This window comes from Mustela nigripes, chromosome 3 (genome assembly GCF_022355385.1).
Source record: "Mustela nigripes isolate SB6536 chromosome 3, MUSNIG.SB6536, whole genome shotgun sequence".
Taxonomy (NCBI): domain Eukaryota; kingdom Metazoa; phylum Chordata; class Mammalia; order Carnivora; family Mustelidae; genus Mustela; species Mustela nigripes.
The window spans coordinates 162,886,198-162,910,241 of record NC_081559.1 but is presented as its reverse complement, the minus strand read 5'-3'; the positions used below and the strand labels follow the sequence as shown (position 1 = coordinate 162,910,241).

The window sequence follows — 24,044 nt, the reverse complement described above, 5'->3', positions numbered from 1 at the left end:
TTACTTTCTGGACCTTGATGTGTTTGAAAAATGTCCGATTATTTTGTAGCATGTTTGAATTTGTCTATTTCCTCATGATTATACCCAGGTGACACATTTCCTTTTTCTTTCTTTTTTAAGTTGTCTTTATTTAGAGTGGTTATCAGGTTCACAGCAAAAACGGGAGAAAGATACAGAGATTCCCTGTATACTCCCTGTTTCTACCCTGTATAGTCTCTTATTATCAACATCTCCTGCCTGAGCAATCCATTTGTTAAAGCTGATGAACCTACACTGATCCATCAGTCTCACCCAGAGTCCATGGTTCCCATTCGGGGTCACCCTAGATGTTGTACATTCTGTATGCAAACGTATGATGACATGTATCCTCCATCATAGTACTGGACAGAGGAGTTTCAGTTCCTTGAAAATCACCTGCACTCTGCCTATTCACCCCTCCCTCCCCTCTAACCCCTGGCAATGACTGGTGGTGTTACTGTCTCCATAGTTTGCTCTTTTCCGGAATGTTGTGTAGTTGGAATTCTGTGTCTGGATGTACTATAGGTTACTTATGCGTTCACCTACTGAAGGACATCTTGGTTGCTTCCAAGTTTTGGCAGTTATGAATAAAAATTGTGTGCAGGTTTTTTTGTGGATGTAAGTTTTCAACTCTAATACTGCAGAGCACAATTCCTGGAACATACGTTAGGAGTATGTTTCATTTTGTGAGAAACTGGCTGCTGTTTTCCGTACCATTTTGTTTTCCCACCAGCAGTGAGTGAGAGTTCTTACTGTTCCACATGCTCACAAGCAAAGTCGGTGTTGTTAGTGTTCTGGATCTTGGCCATTCTAATAGGCATGTAGCGGTATCTCTTTGTTTTAGGTTCCATTTCCCTAGTGATGTATGATTTGGAACGTCTTTCTATATGCTACTTGGTATCTGTATTCACCAGAGAAGATACACAGATAGGTGTCTGTTAGGGAGGGTCTCTGGCTCATTTTTTGATCAGTTGTTTTTTTTTCTTTTTAAGATTTTACTTTATTTGATAGAGAAAGAGTGCATGCACACACAAGCAGGGGAATCTGCAGGCAGAGAGAGGGGGAAGCAGGCTCCCCGCTGAGCAGGGAACCCCATGTGGGGTTCCAGGACTCTGGGATCATGACTTGAGTGGAAGGCAGACATTTAACTGACTGAGCCACCCAGGCGCCTCTCTATATAAGCTTTAGGCTCACTTGTTGGTATACACAAAATAATATGCTAGGATTTTAAGTGGGATTGCAGGTGAGGCATTTTTGTCAAGAATACGGCAGAAGTGGTGATGTTCCCTTCTCAGTGCTTCGTGTTAGGTGGCCCACACTTGGTGCGTCTCTCCTCGTGGTGAGATTACCCCTGATTAGTTAGATAAGGTGGTGGTTGCCAGATTTCTCAACTATAAAGTTACTATTTTCCCCTTTGTAATTAATATGTATTATGTGGGGAGATTCTTGGACTAAGTATTTTATTTTTGTGCTTGGTTTTAGCATCCATTGATGATTTTTTGCCTTAAGTATTTCTGTGGTGTTGGCCAGATAGTTATTTTTAAAAATTTCTGTCATTCCTTTTACACTTACTAACTGGAATTCAAGTGTAAGGAAGAATTTTTCCTCTTTGTCCATTTATTTCTTGTTTATTCTATTTCTCTTCAGTTCTTTATATCATATGGTCTCATGGATATTTTATTCCATGATTCATTACTATTTATTATGTTGCTCAGATTGTCTTAGATTTTAAGTTCTCTTTATAAATAGAACTTGATATAACCAATTATAATAGAATGACAAATATGGCAGTGGAATTTTATTATTTTGTTAGTGAAGTATGTAACATATAATAATAAACTGTAGTACATTTGATCTTGAATAAAACCTCTGTAGATCTACTCCAGAGAAGATTAGGGTTAATCTTAAGACTTAAAATGCAGAGAGAGGGGCGCCTGGGTGACTCAGTCGGTTGAGCGTCTGCCTTTGGCTCAGGTCATGATCTCAGGGTCCTGGGATCGAATTTTGCATCGGGCTCCCTGCTCGCCAGGGAGTCTGCTTCTCCCTCTGCCTTCTGCTCCCCCTGCTTGTGATCTCTCTCTCTCAAATAAATCAATAAAATCTTAAAAAAAAAATAAAATGCAGAGAGAAGCAATTTTTGATTCCCCCTGCACATCCTTGCCCACACTGCCTTTGTGCCCACTTTTTTCCTGTCCCTCACTCTCTTATCCACACATATGTCCCAGAACAAATTCAGCATGAGCTTTTTTTGGCATTTGATTCATGAGTTGCAGTATTGAGAAATGTCACAAATGTCACAGGGTCCACTAAGTCATTGCCAGTCGTTTGTTTACCTTTATTTGGCCTTGCAGATGTGTGCAAAGTGTAAGCAGTCGAAGGCTGATTGTTTCTCTTGGCCTCCATGAAAATTCTCAGTTTGTTGATAGTGAAATTATGACCAAGTTATTTTGAAAATTAAGAAATTTTGCGGAGTCAAAATTATTTTTCTTTATGATACATTTCCCCCCCATGAGTTGCATAGTTGATGCTTATTCCTCTTTCTCTGTTGATTACACTTAACTTTAAAGAAGTTTGCAATTTGTAGCATGTAATAGAGAATCTAGGACAGGAAGATCTTGAGACCCTAGAGGGGATTCTCATCCACAAATTTACCAGATGCAACAAAAAATGAAAAAGGCCATCCCCATGGACCGTGGTCCCCTACCCCTTCCTTCAAAGTCCAGGCTTGCTCCCTCTGAGTTGTGAATCAGGGAGTGAATTGTCTCTGTATTTGAGACAATTGGTTTTTCTTTCCCATCAGCATTAGATAATTGATAATTGGTCATTTATTTTAACTGATCTTTTATTGGTTTTTCTTTCCCATCAGCATTAGATAATTGATAATTGGTCATTTATTTTAACTGATCTTTTTTTTTTTAAGATCTTAATTATTTGACACAGAGAGAGAGGTCATAAGTAGGCAGAGAGAGAGAGGAAGGGAAGAAGCAGGCTCCCTGCCAAGCAGAGAGCCCGATGCAGGGCTTGATCCCAGGACTCTGAGATCAGGACCTGAGCCAAAAGCAGAGGCTTAAACCACTGAGCCACCCAGGCGCCCCTTTAACTGATCATTCTTAGAAATGCATAGCAGACAAAATTTATGGGACCTGTAGTATTTTTCTCTTTGGCCTTTTCACTGTCAGCAGGTATTTTTGCTAAAGATTTCTAGTTGCTCCTGGTTCTTCCCTTTCATAGTTACATAGATTTATCCTGGAAGATATTTCAAAAATCTTGTGGCTCTTTTTGTTAAACTCATCTCAGACCAGGTTAAGGATAAGAATACCAGATTTACTTGGAAGAGAGTCAGTTATACTCAGTAGTAGGTTTAAAATGGGGATATTAGTATCTAAAGTCTCTTTATTCTGTTTGATGTCACTGGATATAATAGCTGATGGGGTAAGCTGCTTTTCATTCATTTGAGCTACCATGTTTCCTTTGGCGTCTCATCTGAGCTAATAATTAGCACTGGATTTGGAGTGTAAAAGCCAGGCAGGTCACTAATTGTAAATAGTTGAAGCTGTCTAGGTGGGTAAGGTCGTAGGTAGTAGAGCTGTGACAAAGTAAGTGGCAGCTCTTTAAACGAGACAGCTCATGAACTGATTATTACCAGAGGAAAATACAGAGCTATTGCTGCTAAATGCAGACTTCTGTGCCTCACCTCCACCCCCCCCCTTTTTTTAAATAAGCTCTATGCCCAGTGTGGGTGCTTCAACTGACGACCCTGAAATCGAGGGTCACATGCTCTACTGACTGAACCAGCCATGTGGCCCTCAATCCACCCCTTCTTTTGGTCCCTCAAAAGCTGTAATTCTGGATCTTTAAGTGAATATCCTGACTTAAATGTTGGAACTAATTAATATTTTCACGGAAATAAGTATATACACTGGGCCACGCACCAGTCATATATATAGTGTGTGTGCATGTCTGTGTGTATATGTTCTTTAAAAGAAACCTTTTATTTTAAAACAGTTTCAGATTGACAGAAAAATTACGAAGATAGTACTGAGAGTTTTCATATATTCTGCACCCAGTTTCTACCGCTATTAATATCTAACATTGGTATGGTGAATTTTTTATAGTTAATGTATATTGATACATTATTATAATCCAAAGGCTAATAGTTATTGCTGTTTCCTTAGTTTTCTCCTGTTGTCTTTCTCCTGTCCCAGGATCCCATCCAGGATATCACATTACATTTAGTCATCTCTTCAGGCTTCTCCTGATTGTGATAGTTTCTCAGATTTGCCCTTACTCTTGATGATAATGATGATGATGGTGGTGGTGGGGTTCTGTGTGTGTGTGTGTTTGTGTGTTTTAAACCAACCATCTGGGTTTATGGACAAGACTTGGTCCATGGGCTTTTAAGTTTGCAAGCTGGGGACTAATTCCTATTGTGTGATTTCCTCAGTTGATTTTGAATCATTCTGTTACTTTGAGTACTGTGTAATAGGATCAGAATTGTAGGATTAATTCGATGAGCAGAGTTCAGGTAATAGAAACTGGTTTTCCCAGTACTTTTGAGTTTAATATTAAAAATTACATAGTTCACTAAGATTATAGATGGAATTATAGATGAATTATATACTGTATTTTTTGACCATTGCTAAATTTCTGTTAGTGTATGCTTGGTTCACTATCTTATTCTCTCTGATAGTGAGTTGATTAGGGGAAGGAATGTTGAGGAGCTATGAAGTAGGAAGACTGGTAGGTTGTTTGGATTGTGATAGAAGAAACACTCTGCACAGTGGGTATAAGTGGGAAAATGTGGTATACTACTTGGTAACAGTCAAGTTAATGGGCAAATCAGAGATACTTTGACATAAGTCTTTCAGCTGACCTCTGTTGAGGGTTTGTATAGCAGAGAGTGCAAATTGGCAGCCATTGGTGTTTTGATGAAAGAATCCAGCAGCAAATTTGGGTATTTTAGGTTGGCTGATATGCTCCGCTCTTCCCTGTTATCTTAACGTCACTTGCTTCTGAGCCTCTCATGGAGATTTGAGTTTATGATACCTGTAAGCTGTTACTATATCTGATCAGGTTTCTAGCATTATTTTCTTGGGGGAGAAATGGTATGCATTCCTTGGTGGAAATAAGCCACAAACTAGGACATTTTGGAGTGAAATTAATAGTTAGGCTCAGATAGTATGTTTAAACAGGCAATATCTCAAGCAAACCAGGGCACATTGTCACCCTAAATATATATTGTTAAGACTTTTAGAATATGGTTCTCTGTGTTTTCAAGTTAAAATAATATATTATTTCATATAATATATATATATAAAATAATATATTTAGCTTTGAATGTTAAAAAATTTCTAAAGTTGATCAAGAGACTTTGATACCTTAATAGGAAACCATGAAGTAGAACTGCTGCTTTCATATTTGATTTGAATAACCTATTTATGCTTCATTGATCCTTTATTATTTCTATTGCATAATTACAATTCATATAACTTGAAAATATGTTCTTTCTAGAATATTGCTTTGTTTTGATAACACATGGCTTAATTTTTTAAATCATATAACAAAATTTACGTCTTAGCCATTTTAAAGTGTACAGTTCAGTAATACTAAGTATATTCATGTTGGTGTGGAACAGATCTCCAGAATTTTTCATTTCGCAAAACTGAAAGTTCATACCCATTTTAGCCCATTGATCTCCTCTCCTTAGCCTCTGGTCACTGACTTTCTACTTTCTGTGTCTGTGAATTTGACTGCTAGGATACCTCATATAACTTGAATCATACGGGTTTTGTCTGTTTGTGACTGGCTTCTTTCATTAGCATAATAGGTTCGTGCATGTTGTAGGCTGTGACAGGATTTTTTTCTTAAGGCTGAATAATATTCCAGTGTATGTATCTGCCACATTGTCTTTATCCATTCATCCTTTGATGGACATTTGATTGCTTCTACCTCTTGGCTGCTGTGAATAATGTTGCTGTGAATGTGGGTATGTGTATTCACATCCTTTACCCAGTTTTTAACGAGTTATTTTTTGTGTTAAATGTAGGAGCTCTTTATATGTTCTGGATATTAGCCCATTATCAGATATATGATTTGCAGATATTTTCTCCCATTTTGTAGGTTGCCATTTCACTCTTCATGTCCTTTGAGGCACAAAGTTTATAGGTTTGGTATAGTTCATTTTATCTGTTTTTGCTTTTAGTGCTTGTCCTTTTGGTGTCGTATCTTAAGATTCCTGCCAGATCTAACATGAAGCTCTTCCCCTATGTTTTCTTCTAGGAATTTTGTTGCATGTGATATATGATATATGTGATATAACATAAGGGGCCAGTTTTATTTTTTTGCATAGAGATAACTAATTTTCCCAACATCATTTGTTGAAGACACTGCCCTTTCCCCATTGAGTGGTTTTGGCACCCTTGTCAAAGATCATTTGACGGTGCACACAAGATTTTATTTCTGGGCTCTCTATTCTGTTCCATTTGTTTATTTGTCTTTATGCCAGTAGTTCTGTAATAATGTTTCAAAATCACAAAGTATGAGTTCTCTAGAATTTTGTTTCTCTTCTTTTTCAAAATTGTTAGCTCCTGAAGTCTCTCCAGACTTCACATGAAATTTAGAATGAATTTTTCTATTTTTGTAAAAAAATAACCATTGGGATTTTGATAGTGATTGGAATAAATCTGTTGCTTTGAGCAATAAGGACATCTTAACAATATTAAGTCTTCCAGTTCATGAACATGAGGTTTGTTTCTTTTTATTTGTGCCTTCTTTAAATTTTCTTAGCCATGTTTGAAAGCTTTCAGTATACAAGTTTCACCTCCCTGGTTAGGTTTATCCTTAAGGTTTTTTTTTTCCCCCTTTTCTTTCTGATGCTATTGTAAATGGAATTGTTTTCTTAATTTCCTTTTTGTTAATGGAATATACTTGTAATGCTCCTTTGTTTATCTTTTGGTCTGTGAATGGTCATTACCATTACATTTATGAAATCTGGTACACAGCTGAGATGAAATAATGGATCATACTCTAGCCCTGAGAATGCAAAATACTGTCTTTCTCTGGAATTATCTTGGGTGGTTCTCAGACTGTAGTTACAGATACACAGAAGCAATAGAGTACATCAGCGAGGGTAGAAAGCCATCAATAAATAAGGGTGACACATGCCAGGTTTTCTGGAGATTTTTTTTCCATTTTACTGTGGAAACTTTTAAAAAAGTTTTGTTTTTTTTGTTGTTTCTTTGTTTTTGTTTAGACAGAAATTGGGCTTTCCAGTTAAGTGATAAGAGATTGAGTAGTTGTATATTAATTTGAGAATTGTTACGGTGTATATAGTCAAACGTTTTTAAGGGAAAAAGAGACTTGGAAAATCAAATTTAAACCTATTCTGTTTGCAGTGGGAGGTTGAAGGTCTCAGTCTTAGGTGAGTACAGTGAAGAGTAGTTAATAAAGTAGCTTTCTCTAGATCAAATGATCTCTTAAGTATTAGATTGATTTTAAAGAGACATCAACTATACTCAATTTTTTTTTTTTTTTTTTTTTTTTTTTTGGTAAAAGAGACTGGCACTCTCATAATTTCTAAGGCTAATGTGGTTTGGGGGAATGTTTTCTTTAAGATCCGATTGAATGCAGAAAAGCAGTTGTTTATGGTTCTCTAGCTTAGTTGATTTGAAGATCCTTAATGCTTATGTTGGGGGCAGAAAGTGAAGATGGAAAAGGATGCCCTTTCTAAGTTTTCTCATATGTAAGAAAAAATTGCTAATTATTTTAAATAGTAGGTTCTTTTTGGTCAAGGTAGTTAATAGTGCTAAATATTAATGGATAGATACCTTTGCAAATGATTGTTACATTCCATGCAAAGCAGTTTGAGTCCTAAACTCTGAATTACACTTTTTGTGTAACACGTTGTTGATAGTTAACGTCTGATGAGTGTTTCATGAAGAGGCAGGGTATGTCCTATAACCCATTCTAGGAGTGACTAGGAATACTTGGTATGTGGAGCTTCAAAACATGATTTCGAAAGATGCAAAAGTGTGATATATACCTTCCTAAAGAGTGGATTTACATGTAAACATTTAAAAAATTGAATCAGTTTTATTATAAGGCTCAGTTATATTACCTTGTTTTATTAAAGTACTGTAAAATGTATGTCAGACAAATAGCTTGTCTTCACTTACAGAAATGAATGTGAGACACAAGGTGATCTTTTCTGAGTGATTGTTTAAAATGCTGATTCGCTAAATTTTTTATTATTTAGAAGTCGATGGAGTTCTGGAGTAGGTGGAAGTGGAGGAGGATCCTCTGGTAGGTCGTCAGCTGGAGCTCGAGATTCCCGCCGACAGACCCGGGTCATTCGGACTGGACGGGATCGAGGATCTGGGCTTCTGGGCAGTCAGCCCCAGCCGGTTATTCCTGCGTCCGTCATTCCAGAGGAGCTGATTTCACAGGTAGAGGTCTTGAAGAACACTTCACATAACGCAACAAAATAGGAGGAGATTTAACCGAATATCTTGGGCTGTCGTCCTGGCTCACAGCCATGGGTTGTGAAATACTGCTTTTCCGTTATTGTGCCTAGAAAGCTGATTTTGATAAAAGTGTAAGCAAAAGAGAATTAGCATAGCAGTCTTTTTTATTTTTTATTTCAGGCCCAAGTTGTCTTACAAGGCAAATCCAGAAGTGTCATTATTCGGGAACTTCAACGAACAAATCTTGATGTAAACCTTGCTGTAAATAATTTACTTAGCCGGGATGATGAAGATGGAGATGATGGGGATGATACAGCCAGTGAATCTTATTTGCCTGGAGGTTGGTGGATCACCATTGTAGTTTTCTCTTCTCTGAAGGAAGAGGCTTTTTTGACTAGGGAATGGAATTTTAAAGTACAGTGGATTTTCTGATGGTTTTTCCCAAAATGGTAGATATTTCTCATTGGAGTGTTTAATTTGATCATAAAATACTTTTAAGGGAAAATGAGAAATGTTTTTGCTCAGTAGACTTGTGTTTGGTTCCAGTAGAGATGTGGATGTATGTGTCTGTCTTTATCACTGGCTGACAGATGACTCTGAAATGTTGTTTTTTGATGTCCTTATTACTGAATATGTAAAAACTCTATTTAGATTTTAACTGCATTCATTATCTTTGTGCTGTTACAAATATATTAAATAGTTTTTTTTTCTTATGATTACTTAGTAGTTAGCCCAAGTGGCAATGCAATCATGCATTTCATGCTCTTTAAAATCTTTGTCTATAACGTTAACTTTATTTCCTAGGTAGTTATTACCTTTTTTCCTCAGGGTATATTAATAGTTTGCATCTCATTTTTATCTTATTTAATTTTCAGAGACCTTTCAGTGGTCTACAGATAATTTCCGTATCTGCTTTATTTATATTTGTTTCTGTTTATAGAGGATCTTATGTCTCTTCTTGATGCTGACATTCATTCTGCCCACCCAAGTGTCATTATTGATGCCGATGCCATGTTTTCTGAGGACATTAGCTATTTTGGTTACCCTTCTTTTCGTCGTTCATCACTTTCCAGGCTAGGCTCATCTCGAGGTAATTTTGCATTATTTCTTTGTGATCATTGGCTGGCTGTACAGAGAGATAGTGATAGAATTCACTGTGTTTGAACCTCTAATATTATAGTAATTATATAATAATAAATTACTACTTATTAGTGTTTTGAGTGCTTTGGTATTATTTTTGTTATTTAGTTATTTTTGATTTTGAAGAGCCACAAATAGTATTTTACTTTAGAGATGATCTTAACAACATTGTGGAATACTTATCAAGGGTTATGACTTACCTACCTATATTTTTAATTAGGCATATGGATTCTGAACTAAAAGCAGACTTCTACTTTACAGTGACATGCAGCATTCAGAAAACAAGTCTCTTTAGTTTATTTGATTAAAATACAGTGATTATTCTGTTCATTTTAAATCTTGGTTAGCTGGAAGAGTGAAATATGAAAAAATTTAATAGAATGGGATTGGTCAGTAATAAATATGTGAAAATGATTATCTTATTAAAACAATATTTTCAAAAGTTTGAAATCCTTCAAAGGTATAGTACGTAGTAGAGGTTAGAAGATTTTGAAATCATACAAATCTAAGACTTTCTGTTTGTCTGTTGGTATAGATTTAGCTTGTATTTTAACCTTATTAAGTCAGAATTTTTACTTGCCAGAATATAAAACTGCTTGATTGAAATAACATACAAGAAGTGGTTATATATTACTTACTGATCATTAGTAAACTGGAAAAGATGCCATGTTATATTAAGACCTTGCTGCAAATATCTAGTACTTAAAAGCAAAGTTTAAAAAATAACAAATCTCTGATGATCTTTTAATATATTGAACTTATAATGTAATAGCTTTAAATATTTTTAAATAAACCCACACTTGATTGCCTTAAATATATCAAGTATTGCATTTTCAAATATTCAATACTGAGCTCAAATAACTCCTTTAAATTTCTTCTCCCTTTTGCTTTTCTGTAGGTCATTCTGTGTAGGCATTATTTTTTATCCGAACCATATGAAATTGCTGGTATTTGACCATATTTGACCTGTACGGATGGCAATTTCATATGGTTCAATTTAATAATACTGTTTCTAGTCCTTATCCAAGTCCTGGAAAATATATTTTGATTACCCACTTAAAATAAATAATGTATGAGCAAACAAAAAGAACAAAACCAAAACAAACCGAAAACAAAGCTGGTTTCAGAGAGTTTGTAGGCTAATTGCAGGGGAAGCAATCTTTGTAAGGAAATCTTAATGTAAAGATTATTAAAAGAAAAAAAGAAGCTTGTCTGGTTCTCAGAAATGTGTATATGAGACTGGTCATGAAGATCTGCTTCTAAAATTAAACAAGGGCTTGAATTATAAAAATTTTTATAGTTAACGTTAATGGATTTGTATTTTAGCCTTTTCACATTTTTCCCCTGTATGTGTAGGGTTTTGTTTCTATTTTTGTTTTTTGTTTTCTGATAACTGAAGACACTCTTAACAAATACTCTTTTTTTGGCTTACATATGTAACTAACATGTTGAAATTCTAATTTATGCATATTTTCTAATAAAGTTATGGTAAGCATTTTTAATGGAAGCCAAAAATTTTGAACTCCATTTTAAAAATCCAGTTTAAAATAAAGTAATTCTGCTCTAAAAACATGTAGTTGGAATTCAGAAAAGTCTGCTTCTACATATAGTGCTTAAAAATACTAGTTTATAATCTTCATAGCTTCACTTGAAAGAGTTAATGTTTTGAATGTTGCATGTCAGGCTTACTAGATATATACATTTACATTAAATTTTTGTGAGTAGATAAACTGCTGTTAGTTGCATCCTGAAGGGTCTTTACTAGAGAGTGGCTTACTTTTATCCCACTGGTGTGACCCAATTGCATACCAGTTCTCCTTCTTCCCTTAGAGAGAGACTCTGAGCTGTTGCGTGAACGTGAATCCGTTTTACGTTTACGTGAACGAAGGTGGCTTGATGGAGCCTCATTTGATAATGAAAGGGGCTCCACCAGTAAAGAAGGAGAGCCCAACCTGGATAAGAAGAACACACCGGTTCAAAGTCCAGTATCTCTAGGAGAAGATTTGCAGTGGTGGCCTGACAAGGTATTTGGAAAAATTCCCACCCTTTCCATTTAAATGGATTCCTGGCAAGCCCCACCCCCTCAAAAAGGTTTCTGTTTTACTTCAGATTTTTGTATTACCATTATTTAAACACACACAGACGTAAAAATGGTATTTTTGTTTTGTTTTAAAATAGACATGTAACATCTTTATTTGGCATTGTATGAGTCATAGTGAGATATGCTTGGTGGTGCTATTATTTAGGTTTTTTGTTTTATTTTTTGTTTTTCCTGCTTGATGAAGTAAATCCGAGAAATTGGACTTGGAGTTCCAGATAACATATCAGCATTCTGTTTCAGGACTTGTTTTCTGGTGATAATTTTGCCAATAATTGATGGCCCTTTGTAGAAATTTGTTTTGTAAAGTCAGTGAACCCCCAGTTACTATGGGGCAAGTTCATGGTCATTGATAAAAGGATGTATGTCAGGGCAAGATTAGGGATCTGTATTTCTTTGATTAGTTAGCTGTCCTGTTTCATGGCAATGAATTCCAACAGACCCTTTGCTCTAAATGCCGTGGGAGACAAAGCTGTCTGAACAGGAATGGACTAGGGGACTAGTTCTGGTCTGCATCCTGAGGAGAAATACGATGATTGGCTTCTAGAAAGCATCCAGGATTTGTTAAGTTGATTTGAATCTTTAAAAATTCGAGGGAGCAGAAGGGTCCGAAAATGGCTGGACCCGGAACCCAGCTGAGGGAGGGTTGGGGGGAGGAAGGGAATGCATTGTGAAGACCTTCCTGCCTGCTCTGGGAGGAGGTAAAGTAAGCATGTCTTTTCTAGGAGGAGGTCGGGGGGGGGGGGGGGGGGGCTTTAATCGAGGTGGCGGTTTCAATCGCGGCGGCAGCAACAACCATTTCCGAGGCGGAGGCCGGAATTTCAGAGGCGGCGGTGGCGGCCGAGGAGGATTTGGACGAGGAGGTGGCCGCGGAGGCTTTAACAAAGGCCAGGACCAAGGACCTCCGGAACATGTAGTTTTATTAGGAGAGTTCCTGCATCCCTGTGAAGATGACATAGTTTGTAAATGTACTACAGATGAAAATAAGGTGCCTTATTTCAATGCTCCAGTTTATTTAGAGAACAAAGAACAGATTGGTAAAGTGGATGAAATATTTGGACAACTTAGAGATTTTTATTTTTCTATTAAATTGTCAGAAAATATGAAGGCATCTTCCTTTAAAAAACTGCAGAAGTTTTATATAGACCCATATAAACTGCTGCCACTGCAGAGGTTTTTACCTCGACCTCCAGGTGAGAAGGGCCCTCCAAGAGGTGGTGGCAGGGGAGGTCGAGGAGGAGGAAGAGGCGGAGGTGGCAGAGGTGGCAGAGGTGGTGGTTTCAGAGGTGGAAGAGGAGGTGGAGGCTTCAGAGGAGGAAGGGGGGGTGGTGGTTTCAGAGGGAGAGGACATTAAGTATAACAGTTGGCAGAGAAACTTTCTACATGAACTACTTCTATGGATCAGAAACTTGTTTCTTGAGCAAATCTTGAAGAACTGATCGTTTTCTGACAGTGGAATTAAAATGTCAATGCCATGCAAAAATGAGTGCAACAGAATAGGTGATTTTGCTCTAAGAGTATGAACAAACGTTTTAATGTTTTGTACAATGTTTGGAACTCTGTGGGTGCTTAATAAATGGGCAGTTTCCATTTGAAGCATACTTGGAATTTTTAAAATAAAATGTTTTATTTCTTTAAAAAAAAAAAAATTCATTACTGCCGTGTCTGAAGCAGACAGTATCTATATCCTGTTAATGCCATGGAGGTTTCATGTCGGAGGTGCTTGGTAATGGCTCCTGTAGGAAGCCATGTTTTCTGTCTCTTTTTTCATGCGCCTTTTTCTTATTTCCAGAGCCAGTGGGTAGGAAATTTTCTTAAGTAGAAGTAAAGTAAAAGAACGTAAGAACTTTAAGGTTAATTTCTAGCAGATACAGAGATTCTGATAGGGATTTCTTTTCTTTCTTTGAAGTTGAATTTGAATTCGGAGTATTAAAGGAAAATATTGTTTAGCTTTCTGAATTTGTTTATCTTTTATAGTAATTGTGAATCTTGATGTAGTTCATTTATTTTCCTCTGTATTCAGCTCATGTGGAAAGCTTGAATGCAAGAAGGAACATGAATTTTAACCAGTCTCTTTGTAAGCAAAAGGTTATTCTGTTTTCTTTGGCAGCTGACAAACTTTCCCTGAATTGGCATTCTCTTATTTCCATAAAACTAGACATGTCCTAAGTTCAGCTTTCATTCCATATGGTAGAAGGTGATTTAAACCTAGGCCTCTCCCCTCGCGTCCCTCCCCAACCCCCTGCCTCCCCCCCCGCCTCTTTTTTCCGTACATTGTTTTATGTTTCCTATTTCTCTTGCCTGGATCATATTAGGTTGGCTCTCCTCTGTGTTGGCAGGAAGTAATAGAGGACTCAAGAATTTTGTTTTAATAATGCCATCACATATATATTAGTCTGGGCTTCTTTATCATGTATTATTTTTGATGAATGAAAGTATTTTGAACAGTGCAAGTTTAATAAGCTGCTTTCCTGGCCAGTGTATGCTCTCATAGATTTAGCCAGTCTTTGTTGGTCTTTACCGATGGGCATGTTTTTAAAAAGTACAGCTTATTTTCAGAGACAGTTAATAAGTACATCATGAAACACACTAGTGTGTTATTTCCTTCATGTTTAGCTATTGAATGAAGGAGGAATAGGAGTGTGTCAAACAAAGTATATCCTACCTATAGCGTTTTTTCTATAAAATACCTTATTTAAAATATTGTCACTGAAACAGAGGATCATGGGGGGTGAGAGGGAAAAATAAAACAAGATGAAACCAGAGACGGAGACAAATCATAAGAGACTCTTCATCGTAGGAAACAGGTGAGGGTTGCTGGAGGGGAGAGGGGTGGGACGATGGAGTAACTGGTGATGGACATTAAAGAGGGCATGTGATGTTATGAGCACTGGGTATTTTATAAGATTGATGAATCACCGAACTCTACCTCTGAAACTAATAATGTGTTACATGTTCATTAATTGAATTTAAATAAGAAAAAATGTCACTGGAAAAGATCCACTTTTTATTAGCTTATGATTGGAATTTAGACATCAAAAATAACAGTTTAGGGAAAGAAAATAGCTTAACTTTTAAGTTAAGCTATTATATATCAAACTTTTAAGTTTATTATATATCAAACTTTCAAGCATTGTCACAGTTATCAGCAAGTACCAATCAGTGATATGAGGGCTATTGCTACCCTCAGAGAATGCAGAGAGCTATTAAAGGGAAAAAGACCTGGCCTACAGCTGACTTTCAGACAACATGTGGAACTATCTTGAAGGGGCATAAGATCAATACTACATGCAGAAATAGGTAATACGTGGGACCGTATTGGTCTGCCTGAATTGGAGGTGGTGATCCCTTAGAAGTACAAGGGTTTTGGGGGACAGCTTGATAGGTGATCTAGGGTCAGGTGGAGAGTGCAGGGAGATAAAGCGTTGTCAGCACACACTACTTAAAAGTAGTGTCTTTCTCTTTTTTCTTTTTTGAGGGGAGAGAGGGGTGAAAGAATGCCTCCCAATTAATTTCAGAAATGACCTAATCCAGTATTTTTAAATTGTAAGTTTGGGTAGTAAGCATAGTATTTTCACTCTGTGTTTTATAAGGGTTCATGAGAAATTCCATTGGTAAATTTTATGTGGATTAGTACTGACTTTCCTAACACCTCTGTAGAGAAACAGCACCTTCTTCCAAAATCCTCACCATTTTGTAGGCTAATAAATTAGTTCCTTTAATAGTGGAGTGAGTGCTCTCTTTTCATTTTTTTAAAACCTTTTACAGTATAATCTTGAACTGAAAATATTTTAGGTAACCTTAGATTTAAATATTTCCACAAGTTATTCTTTGAGCTAAATGTCAAAGCTAGTATATGTAAGAACATACTTGGGAATGCTTATGACTGGTGGTGGGACTGTAAATTGGTGCAGACACTATGGAAAACAGTAGGGGGGTCCTCAAAAAATTAAAAATAGTACTACCATATTATCCAGCAGTTCCACTTCTGGATGTTTATACAAAGAAAATGAAAACACCCTAAAAGATACACGTACCTTTGTGTTCATTGCAACATTATGTAGAATAGCCAAGATATATGGAAATAACCTTAAGTAGCCATCATTGGGTTGTGGGTCAAGAAGTATATACATATATATACTCACACATATACTTGAATATTATTTCTCCATAAAAAAGAAGGAAGTCTTGCCGTTTATGACAACATAGATGGTACCTCCAGGGCATTACGCTATGTGAAATAATTCAGAGAAAGACATACTGTATGGTCACTCTTATATCTAGAAACATCAAATCAAAACAAAACACAAGCCTCATAGATACAGAGAACAGATCCGTGGAGACTGGAAGCAGGGTATCGAAAAGTAAAATGATCCCAGGGTCCTGGGATCGAGCCCTGCATCGGGCTTTTCGCTCAACGGGAAGCCTGCTTCCCCCCTCTCTGCCTGCCTCTCTGCCCACTTGCGATCTCGGTCTGTCAAATAAAGAAATAAAATCTTTTAAAAAAAATTGTTTTTTTAAACAAAAATAGGCATAAAAGTTTTTTCCCATACTCATTTTTCAGCATCTTAAAAAATATGATGTTGAAAGCTCCATGAAGACAGAGGTGAGGGTCATTCAATCAGTGTTAATTTAATAACCTTGATTCAATGCGTATTTCCTGTTAGGCGTTTTGCTTAGGTGTTAGGGTAAGAGTTTTGTAGAAAGCAGAACAATGATGTTAATGCTCTGGAGTAAGTACAATTGTAGAATTAGGTACAAGAGGCTCTGGGGAACCACAGGAGGCCAGAGCAGTTGCTAAGAGTGTGGACTCTAGAGCCAGACTCCTGGAGTGTTCATATCCAGGCCTTGCCAATTACTAGCTGTGTAGCCCTGGTCAAGCCCTTTAACCTCCCTGGGCCTTTGTTTCTCATCTGTAAGATTGGGATAGTAATGGTTTTTACATTGTGAGATTGTTAGAAGAGGTAAGTGACTCAGTATATGTAAAGTGTAAAGAGGAAGGAGAAGCAGGGTCCTATTCTACAGACTGAACAGGTAGTTTCTGTAGGTCATAGAAAGGTAGGAGCCCAGTGGGTATTCCAAGTGGGACCATGTGGCAGTTGTATATTGTGTGCCAGATTCTCTGCTGGTACAGAGTTGGGCAGAAGCTGAAAGAGATACAGACCGTGTCCTTGGTCTCACTGGACTATAAAATGCAAGAGATGAAAACATTTCAAAAAAAAAAAAAAAAAAAAAAAAAAAAAAAAAAAGGGACGCCGGGGGGGCTCAGTTGGTTAAGCGGCTGCCTGCGGCTCAGGTCATGATCCCAGCGTCCTGGGATCGAGTCCCACATCGGGCTCCTTGCTTGGCAGGGAGCCTGCTTCTCCCTCTGCCTCTAGCCTGCCACTCTGTCTGCCTGTGCTTGCGCTTTAAAAAAAAAAAAAAAGAAAACATTTCATTACGGTAGTAATATAGCATACTAGGAAATTAATGGGTAGTCTAGTCCATAATCTACCTAAGGGAGAAATGGAGGGAAGGCCTTTAAGTCCAAGATCTAGGTCACAGTTGAAGTAGCTAAGTTTATACTAGTTTTTGAGTCATTTTACTCAAGAATGTCAACATTCTTAATTAGGCTTCCCTGTCTCTTCATCCATCATTCCTCCCTCCCTTCCCAACACTCTGCTGTCCCCCATTTCTCTCCCTCTTGCTGTTTGCTTTTCATACTTTGTATTTCTGGAAGTAGCTGTGATAATTCAGTTACGTTGGTAAGAAGATGCAGTCTTGCCACTAGGTGGTTATCTCACATGGCTTCATGTCACTTTTCAGCCGTTTTGAAATGTACTTTTCTCAGACTAGAAATTTAGTTTTATGTTGCTGAATGTCTACGTGCAAAATGTAACTATATATATATTTATGCCAGCCTACTTCCAACAAGAATCTGAGGTGACTTATAAGGGAAAAAAAGATGTGCTCCAGTCACGAAAGACTTAACCAAGAGAATCCCCAGATTAGAGTGAAGAGACGTGGGAGGGAGAGGAAGGAGTAAAGTTACACAGAAATCCGTGCTGAGTAAATCTGCTGAAGCTGAACATAAAAATAAAAACTTCGCTTTTTGCCCCATTAACAGACAGACGCTTTCAGTTGAAAGCACGCACAGATCCTTTATTTTCAGCAAATTGTGAGAGAAGCGTGTGGTGAGAGTCCTGTGGTGGGAGACGAAGGAAACACTGGGTGGGGCAGGCCGGTGCTCTTAATTTGCAGCCCCGTTCCTGACCGTTGTGGACTCGTTTTCATATGGTCTGAGTGAAGGATGGCAATTAGATTCGCACCGGTCTTCTGAGCTATAGAGTTGCGTGTGAGTCTCTGTTTCTGTGAGTGGTGGTATGAGCAGATAGCCTCAGGACGCTTGGCTCCTTGCTTTAGCTGCTAGAGCAGCCGGTGGATCAGACTTGTTGATTGTACTGCTTTACCTGCCTGGTGCCAGAAGGGCAGGTTGAGAGGGGAGAGGTCTTTGTTGTTGTTGTTGTTTTATTGACACTTGGAAGCATCCAGGTAGTAGTACCTATTAAGAATTAGCTAATGTGTCACAGATGCAATTTAATAATGAAATAAGAGCAGAAGCAGAAAGGGTCAAAAAGAGGGAATTAGAAGGCAGGCATAAGGAGACTAGGGAAGGAAAAATGAAGTGTGAGGAAATACAGTTGACCAGATTCCATGGAGTGACCTTTAGTTGTAATTCCATCCACTTCAAGCATAATACATGGTACGTTCCTGTTGGTGCTGGTACTTACTGGGAAAACTAGTGTTGGCTGGTAGTAGGCAAGTTAAAAGAAAAAGAAGAAGGTAAAATCCAGGTTTTCTGGGAGAGGCTTAGGAATAGAAAGACCAACTTTTTCAAAATTGATGTCACAAAATGTAGATGTGGTCAGCGGTGTTCATGTTGCTGGACTATGTGCTTTGCAAGTTTTGACCTGTAGGTAATTCCTGTCTTATATTTGACAGTTTCTATCTCCTTTTGGGGAGGGATTTCTAGTTTGACTGATTACCTCAGTTCAGTTACTTAGTGTCCTTTAGACAATTGGAAATTTATTGAGTACTTCAACCACTAGTGACTTGATTTTTGTTTTTTAAAAAAAGAGGGCTACAAACTACTAATCTTTAAGGAAACATGCATATCTACTTTTTCCTGTTGGGTAGAAGCAGGCCCCAACTTGCTCAGAGGCAGCCATTATTACTTCATTAAAATAATAAAAACAATGTTTTCTATGGCATTATGAAATGAGTGAGCTAAAATACTGTTCTTTTGTGTTGTGCTTGATTTTTTAAAAATTTCTTTACATAATGAATCTAAATAAGGGCAGATTATTCCATCATCCTCCTATGGTTGGACACAAAAATTTCCCACATTGTCTATAATGGATTTTCAGGGTCTTTGGAGTTCAGTTAGCTCATTCAGGACTTAACCTGGGGAACGCTGGCCTATCTTGGGAGGATATAGATAAGTCACTTCTGAGGGCCCTTGTGCACCATACTCTTGCTGTAAGGATGATTTGTTTAGGATTCTACTGCTCTGGCAAGGCCTTTTAACTTGGAGAAGTTGGAGTTAAAATTCATTTGTTCATTCAGTTATCCGGGTGCTCCTGCTGTGTGCCATGCACCAAGCTGACCTTTGGGAGTGCAGGGGTGACTACAATGCAGACCCTCTCACAGGGGATTCAGTGGGGGAAGACAGACATTCGCATGCAGTATCCCATGTTCACGGTGTGTGATCAGTGGTAGACTGATGGCATGCGCACAGTGCTTGGGGTTCATGGTGGCGAATGACTAATACCACCTGAGGGATTTGGCAGAGACTTCACAGAGGAGATGATATCTGAGCAGCATTTTTAAGGTTAAGTAGCCACTGACCAAGATGAAGAGGCATTCCAAACATATCAGGCATGGGGCCCAAGTCATGAAAGGGCATGGTGTATTTGTGGAACAATGAGAAATTCAGACTTGCTGCATGTAGTAGGGAGTAGGAGAAGAGCAAGATGGAGCAGGACTGCGAGTGCCCTAGGCAACCCGCCACAGGGTTAAGATGTTCCGGAGTCACTAGGAAGCAGATAGAGTTCTTAGAGAAGTGAGATGATGAAAATTGTGGGTTTCTGTTTATTTATTTATTTTTTACGAGGTGAGCACTGTTGGCACTGTGGGAGAAGGATAGGAATAGGACACAAATCAGGAGTCTCTTTGGCGACTGGTAGAACTGTGGAAAGGAATTGTGAGCATTTCAAGCAAAGCAGTGGCAGCAGGGACCAAGGAAGGGAAGAATCTGAGGAATCCGAGGCAAAGACAGCTCTGGTTCTCTCGTCACTGTGTTGTTGAGAGAGAAGAGGAGGAGGTGACATAGTGCCCAAGTTTTCATGTCTCTCTCCTGTTACAGGGTGGGTGATGGATGTCATTCATGGAGAGGGCCTGCAAGGGGTGTGCAGCTTTGAAGGATCTGATACATTCATTTTATAGACGTTCGGGTGCTTTCAGACATCCAGGTAGATAACTCCTGCGGGATTAGTGTGGTGATGAGAGATTTGGCGCCCCAGTGGCTGCTGTCCATTAGGCTGAGAGCGGAGCATAATTTGTATAAAGGGGCAAGAATAGAATCTCGGGCAGGGAGTGCATGATGGTAGGAGGGAGATGGAGACAGTAGCCATGAAAATGGGAAGAAGACCACTAAGGGTGAATAAGGGACAGGAGAGGTTCCAGAACAGATGAACAGGGTCAAATGGTTGGAAGAGTTTAAAGAGAAGATGGGTTAATTAAACTCGTGAGGCTCATACGGTAGGGTTCTAGCTCTGAGTGAAAGCTGGTAAAGTGAAGCATATGCCAAGCAATTCACTTTACCATGAGTAGGACTGGAAGAAAGATTAGTTTGAATGGTTATTGGGGTTACGGGAGAGACTTACAGCCCATGTGTGCAGGTTACCTTTAGATACGAAAGAAGGATGCTGCTTTTCTGAGATGAAGGTGGGGAGGAGAGGAGAATGGTGTTTTTTGTTAAACAACTCAAGAAGAACAGGCATATTCAGCAAGCTTGTGCTTTTCTGGGTGAGTAGGAGGTAAAGTTGGGGGCTGTGGAACCACAGTTGAATTTGAGCACTTACTCGTGCTGCGCTCTGTGCTTTTGTACCTTATGGATGTTAGCGGTCTTTGGTTTTTTATCCTCTCCCCCTTAGAGGTAAAGAAAGAGGGTTCAGGGAAATTATAAAACCTACCCAAAGTCACATGTTTGATATGTGTTGGATCCCGGTTAGGGGCTCACAGGATCAGATTCTGTTATCCTTTAAGCAAAGAAGGCTAAGGAAGTGAGGCAGAGATGTTAGGATTTGATTCAGCAAGCGGCCTTGGAGAGAGTTGATGACGCTTTTCAGACCCCTGTGGCGAAGGGAGGAGAGGAATTGCTAACTTGTAGAACTTCATATTTGATCTCCCATCCGTCTGTGGAATGACTTGAAAATAGGGCTGATGTTGTTAAAATAGAAGATTAAAATGCATGTTCTTTCAGTACACCGCTGGGGCATAATCTGTAGTTACATTATAAATTGTGGCTGACTTCATAGGCTTCAGCTGAGCACTTTGCCCATCTGACCAGATAAGATTGGAATTTGACAGAAAAGCAGAATGACAACATTGGTTCAGCATACTTCAGAGCCAGAATTCCGAAGAGAAGCGGTGTATAGACCAGTAGCAAAAGTATAACCAAAAGTCTCTTACCTGGCAAGTTTCGTTCTGTGATTTCTGGGTAGCGTCACGACTCGGATTGTATTAACATATTAATGTGAAAAAATTATTATTGATACTCATTTACATTTATTGTCTTAGATTTTTAGAATTTATTTGCACTGAACTCCTGGAGTGAAGCTGGTCCGAGTGTTGGGGGTTATTAAGCTGAACTCCTGGCATGTGCTTTACCTTAAAACATTAAATGAACTTCTGCCTTTAAATATATATATATACATATATATATATTAAAAAAAAACCCAAAACAAACAAAAAAACAACATGTAGACCTTTGTTTCAACAGCTTGGAAGAGCCTAGAGGGAAGCAGTCTTCTGTCTTGACGTTTGACTCTCCCAGCTGCAGCTTCTTAAGCTTCTTACTGTTGTTTCTTCATTTGGCAATTTATTGAGTGTGCCTATTCTGTGCACTGTTCTCTGAAGCGGGGCTATGGGGGTAGACCAGACAAAGCTTATATTCAAGTGAATAAACTATCAATGTGTAATACAGTATGTCAAGTTGGGAAAGGTCGTCACCTGAAAAGAAAGTAGAGTAAGGAGACGGAATACGAGAGTGGTGGTTTTGTAGGTGGTGTGGTCAGAGGTTTCATTTGAGCAGGCTTGATGAAGGAAAGGGGTTGAGTCACCTAAGAAACAAGGCAAGAGAATACCAGGGACTTGGCAGGTCCTGCAGGCGTGGTCCAGGAGCCGAAAAGAGGCGCATGTGCCGGGAGTACAGGGAGTGAGTTCAGGAAGCAACCAGGGCCAGGGTCTTGCAGGCTGTGCTGAAGACTTACTTGGCATAGGTGTGATTTACACGCTCACAGAATGAATCCAGGTTTGATGAAGTGATTAAAGCCATTTTAGGTTTGGCGATTATTACATCTATCCTCTTGTACAATTTTTCACTTTATAGGATGGAACAAAATTTATCTGTATTGGGGCTCTATATTCTGAGCTTTTGGCTGTCAGCGGTAAAGGAGAACTTTATCAGTGGAAGTGGAGTGAATCTGAGCCTTACAGAAATGCACAGGTATGTTATCATATTAAAGCTGCATTGAATGGCGCTACATATTGACACACAAAATGGTAATTGTGTTTCTTATACTTTTAAAGAATCCTTCACTACATCATCCACGAGCAACATTTTTGGGGCTAACCAATGAAAAAATAGTCCTGCTGTCTGCAAATAGCATAAGAGCGACTGTAGCTACAGAAAATAACAAGGTACAGAACATTGGGTATTGCTTGAGAAACATTTCACGCTTAAATTCTTAGTTTTCTTCCTCTCCCTGCCCCTTCTCCATCTTTTCATTTTCTTTCTAACTAGATCCACAAACACAAAGCATCTCAAACCTAAGAGAGTAATCTAATATATAATCTTTTGTTGCTGGTTTGTCCCTATATTATATTATCCCTTTTGGGGGAAGCTTTGTCCTTTAAGGGAAAGAAACAATATTCAAGATAGGGCTGACAAAAGAGGAGCTACTGAAAAGCCGAAGAGATGGACTGGGAAAGTATGGGGTATTATACCTCGGGTTATCAGTTTGGCTTTCGAGTTACTAAATTCTTTTGAAAATTGTTGAGGCAGATGTTTAGTTTTGATTAATTTCTTAGAGATGGCTTCAAACATTCAATAACTGCTACTTTGATTTATGTGTATGAAGAAAATATTTTAGGCTCTAGTCTTAATTAAGAATCTTTTCTGAATTCCTTATTTTTCTGGCATTTAACAGAGAATTTTAGAATTCCAGTCCATAGAGTATGTCTGTCTTTTCCTAGTTTTGACCACATCCTTTTCAACAGATTATTTGTATTATATTTATTTAAGCCCTTATTATTTTACTCTTTAGGTTGCTACATGGGTGGATGAAACTTTAAGTTCTGTGGCTTCTAAATTAGAGCACACTGCACAGACTTACTCAGAACTTCAAGGTGAACGGATTGTGTCTTTACATTGCTGTGCCCTTTACACCTGCGCCCAGCTAGAAAACAATTTATATTGGTGGTGAGTATCACAGGGAGAGGGAATTCCTTATCAGTGAATGCTTTTAGGTGCATAGATAGGTGCTTTGAGTAGTGGAAGGTTGGTCAAAAGATAATGAATGCTTCATGGGGAGGGAAATTTCACTATGGAGCAAAGTAATATTAAAAAAAACCCTTAAAATGTTTTACAAGTAACGCATACTTTAGTGAGTATCATTATGGAATTTTATGAAAGTATAAAGTAAAAACTGAACATCACCTACTGTCCTACAACCTAAAGATAACTACTGTTAGAATTCAGGAGTATTTAATCTTATTTTCCTGTACATAAATATGTACTTTGCTTTACATAATTGGAAGCATAGTCTTTAGGGTATTTTTTTCATGCTTTTTTTTCCATTCAATAGTATTGCTTAAAATACAGTTTTAAAGGTTATTGAAGTATTTCATTGGATGAATATTCTATGCCTTCCTTAATTATTCTTTTCTGTTAGGGATTTTAAATGTGTTTTCTGTTGTGTCTTAAGGAGTTAGTAGTAAATTTGCATTGGTAGAAATATTATATAGGGGAATCTACTAATGAGATATAGTTGTTTGGAAGAAAA

General features: G+C 38.1%; 2 protein-coding genes across 7 annotated transcripts in view; both read left to right on the top strand.

Annotated features, from left to right (window-relative positions):
* Positions 1-24,044, top strand: part of UBR5 (ubiquitin protein ligase E3 component n-recognin 5) — a 139,778-nt gene that overhangs the window by 48,912 nt on the left and 66,822 nt on the right. For 4 of the 6 annotated variants that reach the window (XM_059394958.1, XM_059394953.1, XM_059394955.1 and 1 more), the window contains exons 6-12: positions 8,273-8,462; positions 8,661-8,820; positions 9,421-9,570; positions 11,433-11,644; positions 22,370-22,486; positions 22,570-22,680; positions 23,307-23,461. In XM_059394958.1, coding sequence (XP_059250941.1) covers positions 8,273-8,462; positions 8,661-8,820; positions 9,421-9,570; positions 11,433-11,644; positions 22,370-22,486; positions 22,570-22,680; positions 23,307-23,461 — 1,095 coding nt within the window. The remainder of the gene's footprint in view (positions 1-8,272; positions 8,463-8,660; positions 8,821-9,420; positions 9,571-11,432; positions 11,645-22,369; positions 22,487-22,569; positions 22,681-23,306; positions 23,462-24,044) is intronic. The other 2 variants (XM_059394957.1, XM_059394956.1) reach the window with 1 other exon arrangement.
* On the top strand, positions 12,431-13,314 carry LOC132013220 (H/ACA ribonucleoprotein complex subunit 1-like). Its single transcript, XM_059392934.1, has one exon. The coding sequence runs from the start codon at positions 12,431-12,433 to the stop codon at positions 13,070-13,072; it is 642 nt and encodes a 213-aa protein (XP_059248917.1). The 3' UTR covers positions 13,073-13,314.

Coding starts and splice junctions, on each gene's coding strand:
- LOC132013220 (XM_059392934.1), top strand. CDS start 12,431: ATGTCTTTTCTAGGAGGAGGTCGGGGGGGGGGGGGGGGGGGCTTTAAT.